This window comes from Danio rerio, chromosome 9 (genome assembly GCF_049306965.1).
Source record: "Danio rerio strain Tuebingen ecotype United States chromosome 9, GRCz12tu, whole genome shotgun sequence".
In the NCBI taxonomy this organism is placed as follows: domain Eukaryota; kingdom Metazoa; phylum Chordata; class Actinopteri; order Cypriniformes; family Danionidae; genus Danio; species Danio rerio.
Window position 1 is genome coordinate 31,763,519 of NC_133184.1, and position 15,272 is coordinate 31,778,790.

General features: G+C 34.6%; 1 protein-coding gene across 1 annotated transcript; it reads left to right on the forward strand.

Moving 5' to 3' along the window:
- The first annotated feature begins 1,697 nt into the window (after positions 1-1,697).
- On the forward strand, positions 1,698-13,738 carry col8a1a (collagen, type VIII, alpha 1a). The gene is given in 3 exon segments (NM_001142374.1): positions 1,698-1,731; positions 11,357-11,573; positions 11,816-13,738. Coding segments are annotated over 2 exon segments (2,136 nt in total). The 5' UTR covers positions 1,698-1,731; positions 11,357-11,359; the 3' UTR covers position 13,738.
- Positions 13,739-15,272: the final 1,534 nt, after the last annotated feature.

A 15,272-nucleotide genomic window follows, 5' to 3' on the forward strand; every position in this document is an offset into this window, starting at 1 on the left:
AATGATTCTAATATAACTATTTGCTTCTCTGTTTTAGGACAGATTTAATTACTGCTCGATCATCAGTAATGATTCTTTAAATTATTTTATGAACAGACATGTCAAACTGCATTTAACAGCATTTATTTGGAATAATTTTTTATACTTACTTTTGATTAATTGAATGTGTCATTTATGAATAAAAGCACTTTTAATGAAAAACATTTCTCATTTCTGATATTTTTGAATTGTGATATATCACGGTTTTCACAAAATAAAAAATCAATATTGATTATAATCAGAAATGTTTCTTGAGCATCAAACCATCATATTGGAAGGATTTCTGACACTGAAGACTGGAGTAACAATGCTTAAATTCAGCTTTAACACCACAGAAGTAAAATACATCTGATATGAACACAGACAAATGTTGGTAATTGCAATAACATTCCAAAATATTGCAGTTTTTCCAATCTTCTTAATCCTAATTTTTTACTCATTTTATTATTATATTATATTATATTATATTATATTATATTATATTATATTAGATTATATTATATTAGATTACATTTTATAATATATTGTATTATATTATATTATATTATATTACATTACGTTACATTATATTATTTTAGATTTTATTACATTATATTATATTATATTATATTATATTATATTATATTATATTATATTATATTATATTATATTGTATTATATTATAGTATATTAGATTATATTAGATTAGATTTTATGATATTATATTATATTATAGTATATTATATTATATTATATTATATTATATTATATTATATTATATTATATTATATTACATTACATTACATTATATTATATTACATTATATAATATTACATTACATTACATTACAATATATTATATTACATTACATTACATTACATTACATTACATTACATTATATTATATTATATTATATTATATTATATTATATTATATTATATTATATTATATTATAATATGTTATATTATATTATATTATATTACATTACATTACATTACAATATATTATATTATATTATATTATATTACATTACATTACATTATATTATATTATATTATATTATATTACATTACATTACAATATATTATATTATATTTTATTTTATTATATTACATTATTTTATATTACATTGTACTATATTTTATATTATAGAACAGTAATAAACAACTTCAGTAAGAAAAAACTTCAGTTCATTTTTGTGGATTATTTTGGCCAATACACGCAAACTTTCCCTAAGAGGAATGTTTTTTTCACATTTTGCGTCATTGATCTTATAAAATTCCAGCTGTGACCCTAACAGTGCAGTTCTACCTCAGTTGAGAATACGGTGACTAATCAGTAAACAGGAAAGCTCTTAGACATCTTGTACCACAACTGCCATCACTAGACAGTGGTTTGGAAAATCAAACAAATCTTGGTATCGTATCCACTCTGAAAACACTGTACCTTTATACTGTTGAATGTTCTTCTATATGCTGTGCTAGTCTCTCTCTCTCTCTTTCTCTCTGTGAGTGTGTGCATGCCTGTGTTCTCCCTCCCTTGCTCTCTGGCTCCGCCCTGCTGTGGATAAAAGGTGGTCGTCAGGAGTCTTCTGCCTGTTTATGTCCAGTTTGCATTGGTCAGTCGGTCAAGGTGTGTGTTTTCGGGGTCTTTCTGAGAGTGAGCCCACCAATCCTTGAGATTATCTTCTCCTACGGCCGTTCAGAGGAAAGGTAAGGAGATACACTTTAATACACTTTATCATTTCATTCATCACAATGTTTGTGGGTTTCTTATCTGAGTGTCTGCAAGTGGGAGTGATGAATGAACAGAAATTGCCATGTGTGTGTATGTGTGTGTGTGTGTGTAAGGCAATGTTTAGCATGTTTGATTATTTATGAGGGGTTTATGTTGTGCATTTATGAATGTGTATACAGAAAACTTTAGAGTATATTCAGATTTTCTGATGCATACTTCTGCTTAAAGAAGTTTTGTGGGCAATTTTCTGTGATAAAGTGTTAGCTCCCCCTCCTGGTGGCGACCATATGGTGTCTTTGCATGCGTGTGTGATTGAGCTAGTGTGTATCTGATTGTGAACTGTTAGTTTAACTCTAAGTTGTGAGAGGAATATAAAGCAGACGTCCATTAGAGGCACAATGAGACGAGACTTGTGAAGGCAGGCTGTCTTTGTTTTAACATTCATGTGTGGAAATAAACAGTGTGGCTGTCAGTCAATCAGTTTAGCTTTGCAAGTGAGACTTTTGAGTTGCGGAAATGAGCAAATAGCAACCGGGCATATTTGGGTTATTTAGTTGTAGCATGCTTCTGTTAGTAGTTTCATTAATAAGCTAATGTTAGACCACTTAAATGTGCTGACCTGTCAGAATTGGTATTTAAAAATGATGTAGCGTTGTGTCTTAAATTCTGTCATGATGAGGACTTCTATGTTCCGTAAAAAAGGGTGATTTGCTTCCGGATCAGGTCTTTTTGTAAATAGGAGGGTATTTTACTTAAGAGGCTCTCAAATGAGCCTTCATAACCAATGTCCATCACATATACACAGGGACAGGTTTAGTGATTTAAGGTTCTGTTAGCAATTCCAGCCATGGGCCCCAAAAGTTTTAAAATGCACCTTTTCTACTTTATTTTTTATATATTTTGCTGTTTTCTTTTCTTATATTACTCAATCTCCTTTTCTACATTTATCTTAATGCAAAATAATGATAATAATAACATGTAAAGCATCTTGTAAATCTTTTGAATTGATTTGCTATCTTTAAATGAATTTAACTAAAAATAATAAATAAGCTATTTCATTTTTAAAACTAAATCTTTTCTGATTTGGCTGCTGTAAGGGTCCAAGTTTTAGAGTGGGGGCACATTTGTGCAGATGTAATAATTACATTCAAATTAACATTTTTAGACCCTCACCGTGCAAATATGATAGGAAGCAATGTTATATATACTTTTTATGTATAATCTTGACTTCTAGGTATTTATTTGGGGGTCCTCAGATTTTTTGGGGCCCTTAGATTTCCTGGGGGCCTAAGTGGCTGCTTACCTTGCTTACTGGTTAAATCTGCCCCTGCATATGCAGACTGATATTAATATATATTTTTTATTTCTCTTCTTCTCACTAGCATTTGGATATTATAGTACACAAGACAATGCAAAGAACTTGCTAGGTTAGTTGGTTTTCTTAAATGTTCCTTGCTTTCATTTTTTTAGTGCTCTTGCATGTGTGTCAAGCAGTCAAATCCCAAAAAGTACTTGTTATAATATAATTATAATATAATATACAATTTTCATCATTTTGTTTTTACTGTATACCAAATATTGAATAGCCATGTTAATGTCATGTAAAACAATCCCAGTTTCAACAGGATTTTCAAATTAAAAAGAGCAAAAACAAATAAGTATGCATTTTACTACACTTGTGATAAATCACTATGATTATGAAAAACTATGTCTTCATAATCTCCATTGATTTTTACTAACTGTCCATTCTGGAAGGCTGGACAAACTTTAAAGCCTGAATTAATGTGGAATGTCATTGCTGTTTTAATGCTTAGTGATATGTATTCATTCAATAGTTTTTGTCTACTGAAGGTCTTTGGGGTTCAAAATGCAGTACCCTAGAGAAAATAAAAAGTTTTAGAGAAATGTTTAAAGAATTTGATCACAGATTTACATGTTCATGGCTCAATTAATTCAGCCAGTTGTCAAATTGACATTTAGATTTATTTTTTTAGAATAGATATATTAATAAATAATATATTTTTATATATAAATTTTTTTGAACTGAACAAATTATTATCAACTCAAATCTCACTGCAATTCTTTCAAAAACAACAATTTAAATAATTAAATATATTTAAACCCAGGTGAAAAGTCATCTTAAAGCAATAAAAAAATAGTCAGAATATTTTACATAAAACGAAAAACAGAATGTTGTTCACTACAGTTGACATTATGTAATCTGTAATCAGTAAAAGACTTAAATCTTTAAGGAATATAACTTTGTCTACCTAATGTAGGACTTTAAAGGATTTAAAACAGCTTAATAGAATATCAAAACAATCCAGCATAATGAAGAATCTCATAACAAGTGAAACTGAATGTTTCAATATAGCTGAGCATTTTGAAATACAATAATCTTCTAAATTAGACAGATGGATGGATGCATGGATGGATGGATGGACGAATGGATGGACGAATGGATGGACGAATGGATGGATGAATGGATGGACGAATGGACGAATGGATGTATGGATGAACAGTTTCACCAAGAACCATACATTCTCAGAATAACAATATGTTCCAGTAATATATAAAGTATAATATTTTTTTACTACAATAGATGCTAAAGATTCTTCCTGGAACAGTCAATCCAAATAAAAATAGATACAGTGGATAGATAGACAGATTCTTTCCATCTTTCTAATTATTTTAATTCTCTCTCTCTCTCTCTCTCTCTCTCTCTCTCTCTCACTCTCTCTCTCTCTCTCTCTCTCTCTCTCTCTCTCCCCACACACACACATGCAGTTTGAGGCTAGCAGATCCTCGCTGTGTTTCTCACTCTTATTAACACTCAGCTGTTAAAATGCTTCTAAATGACCCAACAGATGCTCAGAGAGAATGAAGACCCTGTTGTACATCCAAAAAAAAAGAGAGACCTGTTTATTTCACAGACGGGCTGGGAGCTCTGATTCCCAGTGCACAAAATAAGCTGTCTGCCTCATCAGAACACAGATAAAAGAAGACATTGACATTGAAACATGCGCTGTAAAACAAATAACTTTTTATAACTGTGCTCATTTCTAATCTCTTATATAAACTTGCCATCATATACCTCTTAAGTTATTTTAATTTTTAGTAATTCATGTATAAGGGTTTAAGTAAATTATAATGGGTTTTTAAGGAATTAGTGATTATACATATGTAATACAGCAGATTTAATCCTACACTGTAAAACCCAACAGTCAACTTTATCAAATGAAATGAGTGTAGTTAAATCAAAATTGAAAGTTAATTCTTCTCATCAGAAAAGAGTTTTGAACTCAGTGTTGAGGATAATGAGTTAATTAAATATATTTTTACTTCAACTTAAATAAAGTAAGTTTACAGTACTCATATAGATTAATTTTTAACTCAAATGGTTTGCTGTAATCGGTTTCCTCAAATGATTTGAGTTGCCTTAACTTATTGGGTTTTACAGTACTCTGTAGGTTTGAGTTCTCTTCATTTATTGGGTTTTACTGTGCTCAAATTGCTTCATTTACTCAAATGTAGTAGGATTACTTTTTGAACCTAAATGGTTTGTAGCAATCAGTTTCGAGTTACCTTAACTTCTTGGATTTTACAGTGTACTTATATTTCAGATGTAGAAAGTAAATTGGTAATTCATGTACAAGGGTTTAATTCAATTTAAATGTCTTTTTAAGTATTAGTGAGTATACAATTGAATGCAGCAGATTTAATGCTACTTTTATTCCTGATGTAGAAGGTATCCTGTTTATTTATTTTTTTTTTCTGAGCAAATAAAATAATATATTTACTACGATTTACAGAAGACAGAACCATGTTGAGCATACTTAGATCAAGAATCATTTTATGACATTCATTCACCGCTGAAGAATTACACTGCACTGCAAAAAACGACTTAGTTACTTTACTTGAAAAAGTGAGTAAACCCATTGCTTTAAAAGTCAAGCTGACTTTATATAAAAATAATAATAAGTTAACCCATTTTAGCTTAGAACTGTTAAGTTAACGTAACCCATTTTTTAAATTATGCACACACACTGTAAAAAAAGCTGGCTTTCACACAATTCCTTTATGTTCTCCCAACACAAATTGATTGTTAGCTTTATTGTTTTTACAAACTTAAGTGGATTGAACATAAAACAATTAAGTTGTCTTGAAAACAACTCAAGAATTGTGTTGTTTGTGTTGTTTCAGCTCATTTTAAATAAGTACTTTGAACAAGCAACAAAAATCATTGTTTTAGAGTGCAGTTCAAGACAACAAGTTTTCTCACTCAAGTAAGGTCAACTAATCTTTTTAAAAACAACACATTTTTAAGTAGAGTCAACTAATCACTTTTTACAGTGTAATTAATTGTCATTGTAAATGTGTTATTTTATATATCAAGTACAGGTCAGAATGTTGTTTCATTTTTACATAAATATGCTTATTAACAATGAAACATTATTTTATCATCCATCATTTTATTTACATAATTAATACCTTCACTTGAATTTATTATACGTTTTATGTGTATAAAATCACATACAAAATGTAAACAAGAGAAACATCTATTCTATGACCCACAAACAATTCTATTTACTATTTACCAACATATACAGTATAGTCAGAATTATTAGCCCCTGTTTATTTTTTCCCAATTTCTGTTTAATAGAAAGAATATTGTTTTCAACACATTTGTAATAATAGTTTTATAAATCAATTTCTAATTGATTTATTTTATCTTTGCCATCATGACAGTAAATAATATTCGACTAGATATTTTTCAAGACACTTCTATATAGCTTAAAGTGACATTTAAAGGCTTAACTAGGCTAATTAACTTGGCAGGTTAGGGAACTTAGGCAAGTTATTGTATAACGATGGTTTGTTCTGTGGACTATAGAAAAAATATATAGCTTAAAGGGGCTAATAATTTTGTCTTTAAAATGGTTTTTGAAACATTTTGCTGAAATAAAACAAATAAGAGCTTCTCCAGAGGGAAAACATATTAATAGACATACTGTGAAAATGTCCTCGCTCTGTTAAACACCATTTGGGAAATTAAAAAAAAAAAAAAATCAGAGGGGGGCTAATAATTCGGACTTTAACTGTACATTAATCAACTTCTTCAACTGATAGTCTGAAATCTACTGACGTCACTATATCACAACCTCCCTTGATTTGCACTAGGATTCACCCCTCCATCTCTTCCCACCGAGAGCCCGAATAAAAGTGTTGTCATTGATGATTTATGCGCTTCTTTTGTCAATGCACTGCTCTGTAAAGATGGAAGAAAAAGGGTGTGAGAGACCGAACGAAAGAAAGGACGAGGGTGAATGAGGGTCTATAAGCAGACAAGAGCAAGGAAGGGATTGCTTTAAGTTGTGTCGGCCATCTGGGTTCCTCAGCGAGCGGCCGAATGTGAGTGTTTAACTAGACTTATTTGCAGAGGCGTTCATGTATTCATTGAAATTCCAGGAGAGCATTTCACAAACAGCATGGAGGACTTTCATTTTTACTAGGGTCAGAGGTCCTGTTTAGGATAAATTTAGCCACCTAAGTAATCCTTATTGTCAAATCTTAAACTGATAGATTAAAGTACTATAAATGTAAGAGCTTTGTATAGTAGTGTAAGGCGATGATAGTATTACAGTTTGCCAAAGACGCATTCATTTGACAAAAAAAATAATAATTACAAGTACTCTGTAAAAAATTCTGTGATCAATTAGTCCTGACAGCTTATGTTTTAGGTCATTGTAACTTAATAAACTGAGTTAATCATGTTCTAACTTAATTTTATAAATTACGCAAACTGTTATAAGTCACAATATATAAGTTCAATAGTCTCATAAGGATAATTTGATTCAGGATAAAAATTTAAGGCAACCAGGATTTTTTTACAGTGTGGTAGTATTCATTCAATTTCCTTTGCCTTAGTACCTTTATTCATCAGGAATCAGAATGAACCGCCAACGTATCCAGTATATGTTTTACACAGGCGATGTCCTTCCAGCTGCAAACCTGTACTGGAAAACCCACATACACTTTCACATTCACACACATACACTACGACCAATTGAGTTTATTCAGTTCACCTATACCACATGTCTTTGGACTGTTGGGGAAACCGGACCACCTGGAGTGCTTTCACAAACACGGGGAAAACATGTAAACTCCACACAGAAATGCCAACTGACCAAACCGGGACTTAAACCAGCAACCTTCTTGCTGTGAGGTGACGGTGCTAACCACGAGCCACCATGTCGCCATAGTAATATTGTGTCACGATTTAAAATAGCTGTTTTCTATTTTAAAATATTTATTTATGTGGTGGTAAAGCTGAAATTTGTAACAACTTTACTGCATTTTGATAAAAAAAAATTTGAGAAAATGTTTGAATATGTTGTTTGGTGTGTATGAAACATCTATTATTACCATCAATGTTGAAAACTATTTGGGCAGCATGGTGGTGCAGTGGGTAGCACAATCGCCTCACAACAAAAAGGTTGCTGGTTCTAGCCATGGCTGGGTCAGTTGGCGTTGCGTGGAGTTTGCATGTTCTTCCCATGTTTGCATGGGTTTTCTCCAGGTGCTCCGGTTTCCCAGTCATGGGTTGCAGCTGGAAGGGCATCCGCAGTGTAAAACATGGGCTAGATAAGTTGGTGGTTCATTCATGAATGAACGAAAACAATTTTTTATATGACAACATATCTTTCAGTATTGTTTGATGAATAGAACATTCAGACATACATTTATTTGAAGTTTATAAATGTGTCAAAATGTAACATTGTAAATGTTTTTATTGGCATTTTTTCATCAATTTGCCTAACTACTGCTGAATAAAATTATACATTTTCTAAAAGCCATACTGATTTCCTTTGAATGACACTGAGTAATTTCATCTTAAATCAAGTGGTATAATATTATTCTGGGCAATGCAGTGGCACAGTAGGTAGTGCTGTCGCCTCACAGCAAAAAGGTTGTTGGTTTGAGTCTCAGATGGGTCAGTGGGCATTTCTGTGTGGAGTTTGCATGTTCTCCCCGTGTTCGTTTGGATTTTCTCTGGGTGCTCCAGTTTCCCCCACAGCCCAAAGACATGCGGTACAGGTGAATTGGGTAGGCTAAATTGTCCAAAGTGTATGAGAGTGTATGGATGTTTCCCAGAGATGGTTTGCAGCTGGAAGGGCATCCGCTGCATAAAACATGTGCTGGATAAGTTGGCGGTTCATTCTGCTGTGGCAACACCAGATTAATAAAGGGACTTGACCGAAAAGAAAATAATTGAATGAATGAATGAATGAATGAACAATATTATGCTATTATATAAATTGTTCTGGTCACTGCAGTGATGCCTGACTAATAATAAAACAAATTTTCCTGTAAGATTTACATACTGATTGCTCTATTTTAATGTGGGTAAATTAAACTTCATTTGACATATTGTAGAAATATGAAGTCATTTAAAAAGTCTGAAGTGTTTAAGATGTAACTGGACTACACTGTAAAAGAAATGTTGGGTTCCACACAATAGTTTTGTGTTGATACTACATGAAGGAATTAAATTAACAATTTTTTTGTTTTACAAATTTAAGTAGATTAAACATAAAACAATTAATTTGTATAAAAAAACTCAAGAATTTTGTTGTTTCAACTGATTTTAATTAAATAGTTTTAACAAACTGCAAATGTAATTTTTTTATTCACTGTTTTTTATTGTTCTATTTTGGTTCATGACAAAATAATACAAACACAAATTACAAATGATCACTGGTATGCCTACTAAATGTAAAGCCAGGATGTATACAGTGGTTACTAAGGACAAAAGTACAATATTATAAAAAGTACCTGGTGAGTAATGTAAAATTGTATTTGAAGGCATCGTCACATAAAAAAAAAGTCTTCCCACACTGGGATACATAAAGGGACCCCTGCATCGTCCCTATTAGATAATTTATAATCTAAACGCTCATATAAAGCTGCTTTAGTCTTTATATTGACCCATTTTTTCAACACTAGAATTTTAAGATGACTTTAACTCACTGAAATCCCCACCATGATAGCAAATGTAATTTTTGGAGTGTATGATCCCTGAATTTAACATTTTTCATCAGTAAATGACATCTCTGCGAACTGACTGACTGAACTGACAAATTTCACAAAATGTCACATATGAGAATGTGTGATTTGATTTAAAAACTAATTTAGATATTAAAATTACATGAAACTCTATGACTTTTTCCATGACATTTAATTAATGCTGTCAAATCCGCTGACAGGCTTTAGTTTTGTAGTGGATGCTATTATTAGCATTGCAGTACATGATGCTAAATCAAGTGAAATATTTTTATGACGTTCTGATTGGTCTACAGCCAGAAAATATATCTCTACATTGCAAAGAGTGGAAAGCTTAGAAGCCTATAGCATATCTGTGTGATTCTCAGCAGCCCGAGAAAAAGCCATAGGTCAACTCTGTCATTTCCGTCATCTTAATACAATTCTTGCTTCATTTACTTCATAGCCTGTATTTTTGTTCCGTAGAATGAATTAATTAAGTACTGTATAAAAAAAACATGGATTTGGTTATTTAACAAAAGACAAGCCACATCAAAAAAAGTAAAAGAGTAAAAGTAAAGCAATGTACACATGCACATGCACAATGCACTGTTTGCTGTCTGGGATTCCTGCAGTGTGAAAGGTGAATTGCTGAAAATTTCTTTCTAGTTACTGAGAACGTCCCTGGAGAGTTTTGGAAGTGTGAAATTCCAGTAAAGGGCATCTTGCTTCCTGTTTTTGACATGCTTTTAGTAAAAAGAAAGGTAGTTTAAAGGTTTAAGTGTTACATTTCATTTAAGTGTGTAGATAATTTTTTGGATTGACGATTGGGATATCTAAAGTAGGTATGAGGAGATGATAACACTCAAATTCATTGTTATATTGTTCAGTCAAATTCAATATATATTTTGTAAAGAATTATAAATGTTTTTCATAGAAGTCTGTTTTTTAGCAACATTCAAAAATTTAAGCTAAATTGCTTGGTTTTCGAGGTTTGGACATTTTCATTACATTAATTTAGATTAATCATCATAATTCATGAATATTCATGATTTTCTCAAATCCCACTGTACCCTACAACACACACTTATTTTCTTGATACCTTAGCAGTAGTCATTGCATTCTTCACCTTTTGTTTCTCATGTTACTGAATTAAACCTTTACAGTCAATTTAAGTAACCAACAAATGTGATTAAATGTAAATGCGAAAAAAGAAAATCACAACCACTGTGCTCATATGACATTCTCTCAATAAGCATTTTGCTAGTTTAATGTTGTAACTTTTATTTCTTATCATGTGATTTAGTGTGCTGTAATTAAAATTAATTGAAGCTGTTAGTATTGTTCTGTACATTACATTTAGGTCCTTTATTTAAATGTTGTAAGTTATTTGTATTAAACCTTGATAAATTGAGGTTCATTTACATGATTTGCTATTAATAAGCAGTCAATTTTTTGATTGGCACTTGTCAATGTATCACTTTATTTATTAAATAATAAATAGATTTTCTTACTGATTATTAATTGGTTGTTTAATTCTTTGTTTTGTTTTCACAGGCCATGGCCATGGCTGCTTTCCTGGTAGCTTTGGTGCAACTGACTTTTTTGCCATTAGCTTTTGGAGGTGGATATTATCCACACAAGTCGCATCCTCAGCAACATCAACCCTTACCACAGATGCACATGGGCATGGGAAAGGAAATGCCACACATGCCATATCCACACTACAGAAAAGATCTACCAATGCACCTTAACAAAGGCAAGGATAACAAAGGTATGAGCACTTATATATATTAGCGCTTATCACATTGTATATAGTATACATTAATATTGTTAGCTTGTTATTATTTTACATTGGACAACAAGGTATGGATATACTTAGTCATTACTGTATCTAATGCACACATTTATTACCTATAAATTTGTTTTACTAATTTGTAAATTTATTTGGTTTTCATTAAATTCCATTAATGACATATATTTTTATACCTTGTCCTGAATTTGTCTCTTGCATAGGTGAGACCATTCCCAGAGGTGAGCAGGGTGTTCAAGGTCAGCCTGGAGCTCAAGGGCCTGTTGGTCCTCCTGGGCCCCAAGGACCTCCTGGGCCTCAAGGCAATGGTATCCAAGGCCCTCCTGGAAAGCCAGGACCTCCTGGTCCTCCAGGATATCCTGGAATTGGTAAGCCAGGAATGTCAGGTATGCCTGGTAAAGCAGGAGATCCTGGGCAACCTGGACAACCAGGTGAACAGGGACCCAGAGGTGAAGATGGACAACCAGGCATCGCTGGACCCCCTGGCCCTCCAGGACCCTCTGGCTTGCCAGGAATAGGAAAGCCTGGTGGACAAGGATTACCAGGACAGCCAGGGAATAAAGGAGAGCCAGGACATAAAGGTTTTCCTGGTCTTCCAGGGTTACCTGGACCTAAAGGAGACAGAGGAATTGGACTACCGGGCCCACAAGGACCCAAAGGGCCAGTTGGGCCACCTGGACTTCGAGGGCCAGCTGGATTGCCAGGGGTGGGTAAGACTGGCCTTCCTGGCATACCGGGTCCAGCTGGTGTGCCAGGCAAACCTGGAGAGCCTGGCGAGCCAGGCCCAGAGGGTCCACCTGGGGAAAAGGGCCCACAGGGTCCACAAGGGGCACCGGGTATTGGAAGTCCAGGAGAAAAAGGATTACCGGGCCAGCCAGGTACACCTGGCCACAAAGGATTACATGGACCTCCAGGGTTACCTGGAAAACCTGGGCTACCTGGATTTGGAAAACCTGGATATCCTGGCCCAAAGGGTGACAGAGGAATGGGAGGGCTTCCTGGTCCTCAAGGACCAAAAGGAGAAAAGGGTCATATGGGTCAACCAGGCATGATGGGTCCCCCTGGTCAAACTGGCCTTCCAGGCCCTTCAGGACCAATAGGAGCACCAGGTGAAGTTGGTTCACCTGGACTTAAAGGAGAGGGAGGTGCAGGAGGTGCCAAGGGAGATCCAGGACCTATTGGGCTAACAGGTCCTCCAGGAATTCCTGGCCAACCAGGACAACCAGGTGAAGATGGAGAACCTGGGCCAAGAGGACCGCAAGGACCTATTGGTCCCAAAGGAGAAGGTGGCAGCAATGGTCTACCTGGTCCCCCAGGTCAATCTGGCCTACCTGGTCTTAAAGGAGAAACTGGTCCACCTGGTCCTGAAGGACCACGGGGTCCCACAGGCATTCCAGGACTTGCAGGACCAGGAGGACTACTTGGGCCACCTGGACCTCCCGGGCCAAAAGGAGAAGTTGGTCCACCAGGTCAAGCTGGTCAACCTGGTGAAGGCAGCCCTGGAATCCAGGGTCCAGTTGGTCCTCCAGGTCCACCAGGCCCAAATGGATCACCAGGTCAGCCAGGAATCCAAGGTCCACCAGGGCCTCCTGGACCGCCAGGCCCCGCTCCTTCCCCTGATCTAATGGGTGTTCTTCCTGAAATGGGTCCTGCCCTTGATGGTGTGAAAGCTGGCTACAAGAAAGGGAAATATGCAGGTGAGGGTGATATGATGGGTGCCAACGGCCTGGAGATGCCTGCTTTCACTGCCAAACTCACCGCACCATTCCCTCCTGTTGGCACACCAATAGTGCTTGACAAACTATTGTACAATGGACGTCAGAATTACAACCCTCAGACAGGTGTGTTCACCTGTGACCTCCCAGGTGTTTACTATTTTGCATATCATGTGCACTGCAAGGGTGCAAATGTATGGGTTGGGCTCTACAGAAATGGAGAACCGGTTATGTATACATATGATGAGTACAAAAAGGGATTCCTTGATCAAGCATCTGGGAGTGCTGTGATTCCTTTACAACCAGGAGACACAGTCTATTTACAATTACCATCTGACCAGGCGGCTGGATTTTATGCAGGACAATTTGTCCACTCCTCCTTCTCCGGGTTTTTACTTTACCCAATGTAAATAGCAAGAATAAGTAAGAATTTGAAGGAAAAATAAAGAAGAAAGGACTGACATTCAAATGTTTGACTTTTAAAAAATGTCTGAATTTTTAAGTATGTGCTCACAGGAAAGAAAGAAGACTTATTGAAAAAGCTCATTTAAAGATCCCAATAATATCAGTCAATATCTACAGACTGTGTGGGTATATGCAATGCTAAATGACAGAGTACTGTGTCTATAAAGATACACTGCACAATGACTCTCGCAGATTGTAGTAAGAATAATCAATTCGACACTGCATTTAAACAGACTGAACAAAATTTGACAAAATGGATTGTTTTTGTAATGTATTTATGTATTTGCTTAATTGATGGTATCCAACATGAGTATACATGCTTTAAAATGTTTAGCACACTATTTTATTGTCTTTTTGACATTTGCATGATAACTAATGTATTTGTTTTGAATGAGATGAGAAAAGCCATTTGATTTTTCAAAAACACGACATATCTGATTGTTTCTTTATCAATGTTTTTTTATGTAGTTTTGCACACTTACTGTAATGCAAGCGCTATGTGAACTGCAACAATGTGTGTGTGTGTGTGTGTGTGTGTGTGTGTGTGTGTGTGTGTGTGTGTGTGTGTGTGTGTGTGTGTGTGTGTGTGTGCAGGGGCATAGCAACTAGGGGGTGGGGGTGGCAGGGGGATATGTGCCCCCTCAGTTTTAGAGACAGACCATTTAGAAACAGGTGATTAATAATTATATGAACGTAAACTTTTGGATCTCAATCAGCTGCGTGTGTGTGTGTGTGTGTGTGTGCACTGTATGTGTGTGTGTACTGTATGTGTGTGTGTGTGATACATTTTTATCTTACACTCCTCCCCCTCAAACATACTAGCTTAAACTACCAATTTATTTGAAAACCACCTCTATCTCTGTAATGAATTGTCGTAAAAATTATCATTTTAACTGTAATTACACCAATCATATATCATATCACTTCCATAGATTCCATTCTACTTAGAATGGCTTTTTCTGTCTTTTATTTTCTTTATGGACTACTGACTGTGTAATAACCTTTCTTTTATTTGTTGCTCACTTTTAAACAATGGTGCTGAAACTGTCTGATCCAGTGAAGTTTATGAATCACTCATGGCCTCCAATGTGTTTCTTTTTTTATTTCCTTAGTTTTTTGTCTGTTTTTGTAAATAAAGATGATTTACATCCATAAATACATGACAGTCGCATTCTTTTGTCTAAATTTTGTAACAATTAAATGAACATGTTTCTTTTTAACAATCTGATTTTCTACCATTTAAATTTTTTTACTATGTATGAAAATTGTGTATGTGATTTTGCCAACATCTATGCTGATCCTGGATCATTCCTGTTCAAAAACATAATCTATACCTCATCTCTACCCCGAAATTCAAACCCTACTGTAAACTATTACTTAAATCAGGGTGGCTTGATAGCTGGTTGACAATGATCCAAAAGCACATAACCCTAACAGTAAGCCTAGCAACATAAACTGTAAATGTATCGCTTAAATCTGA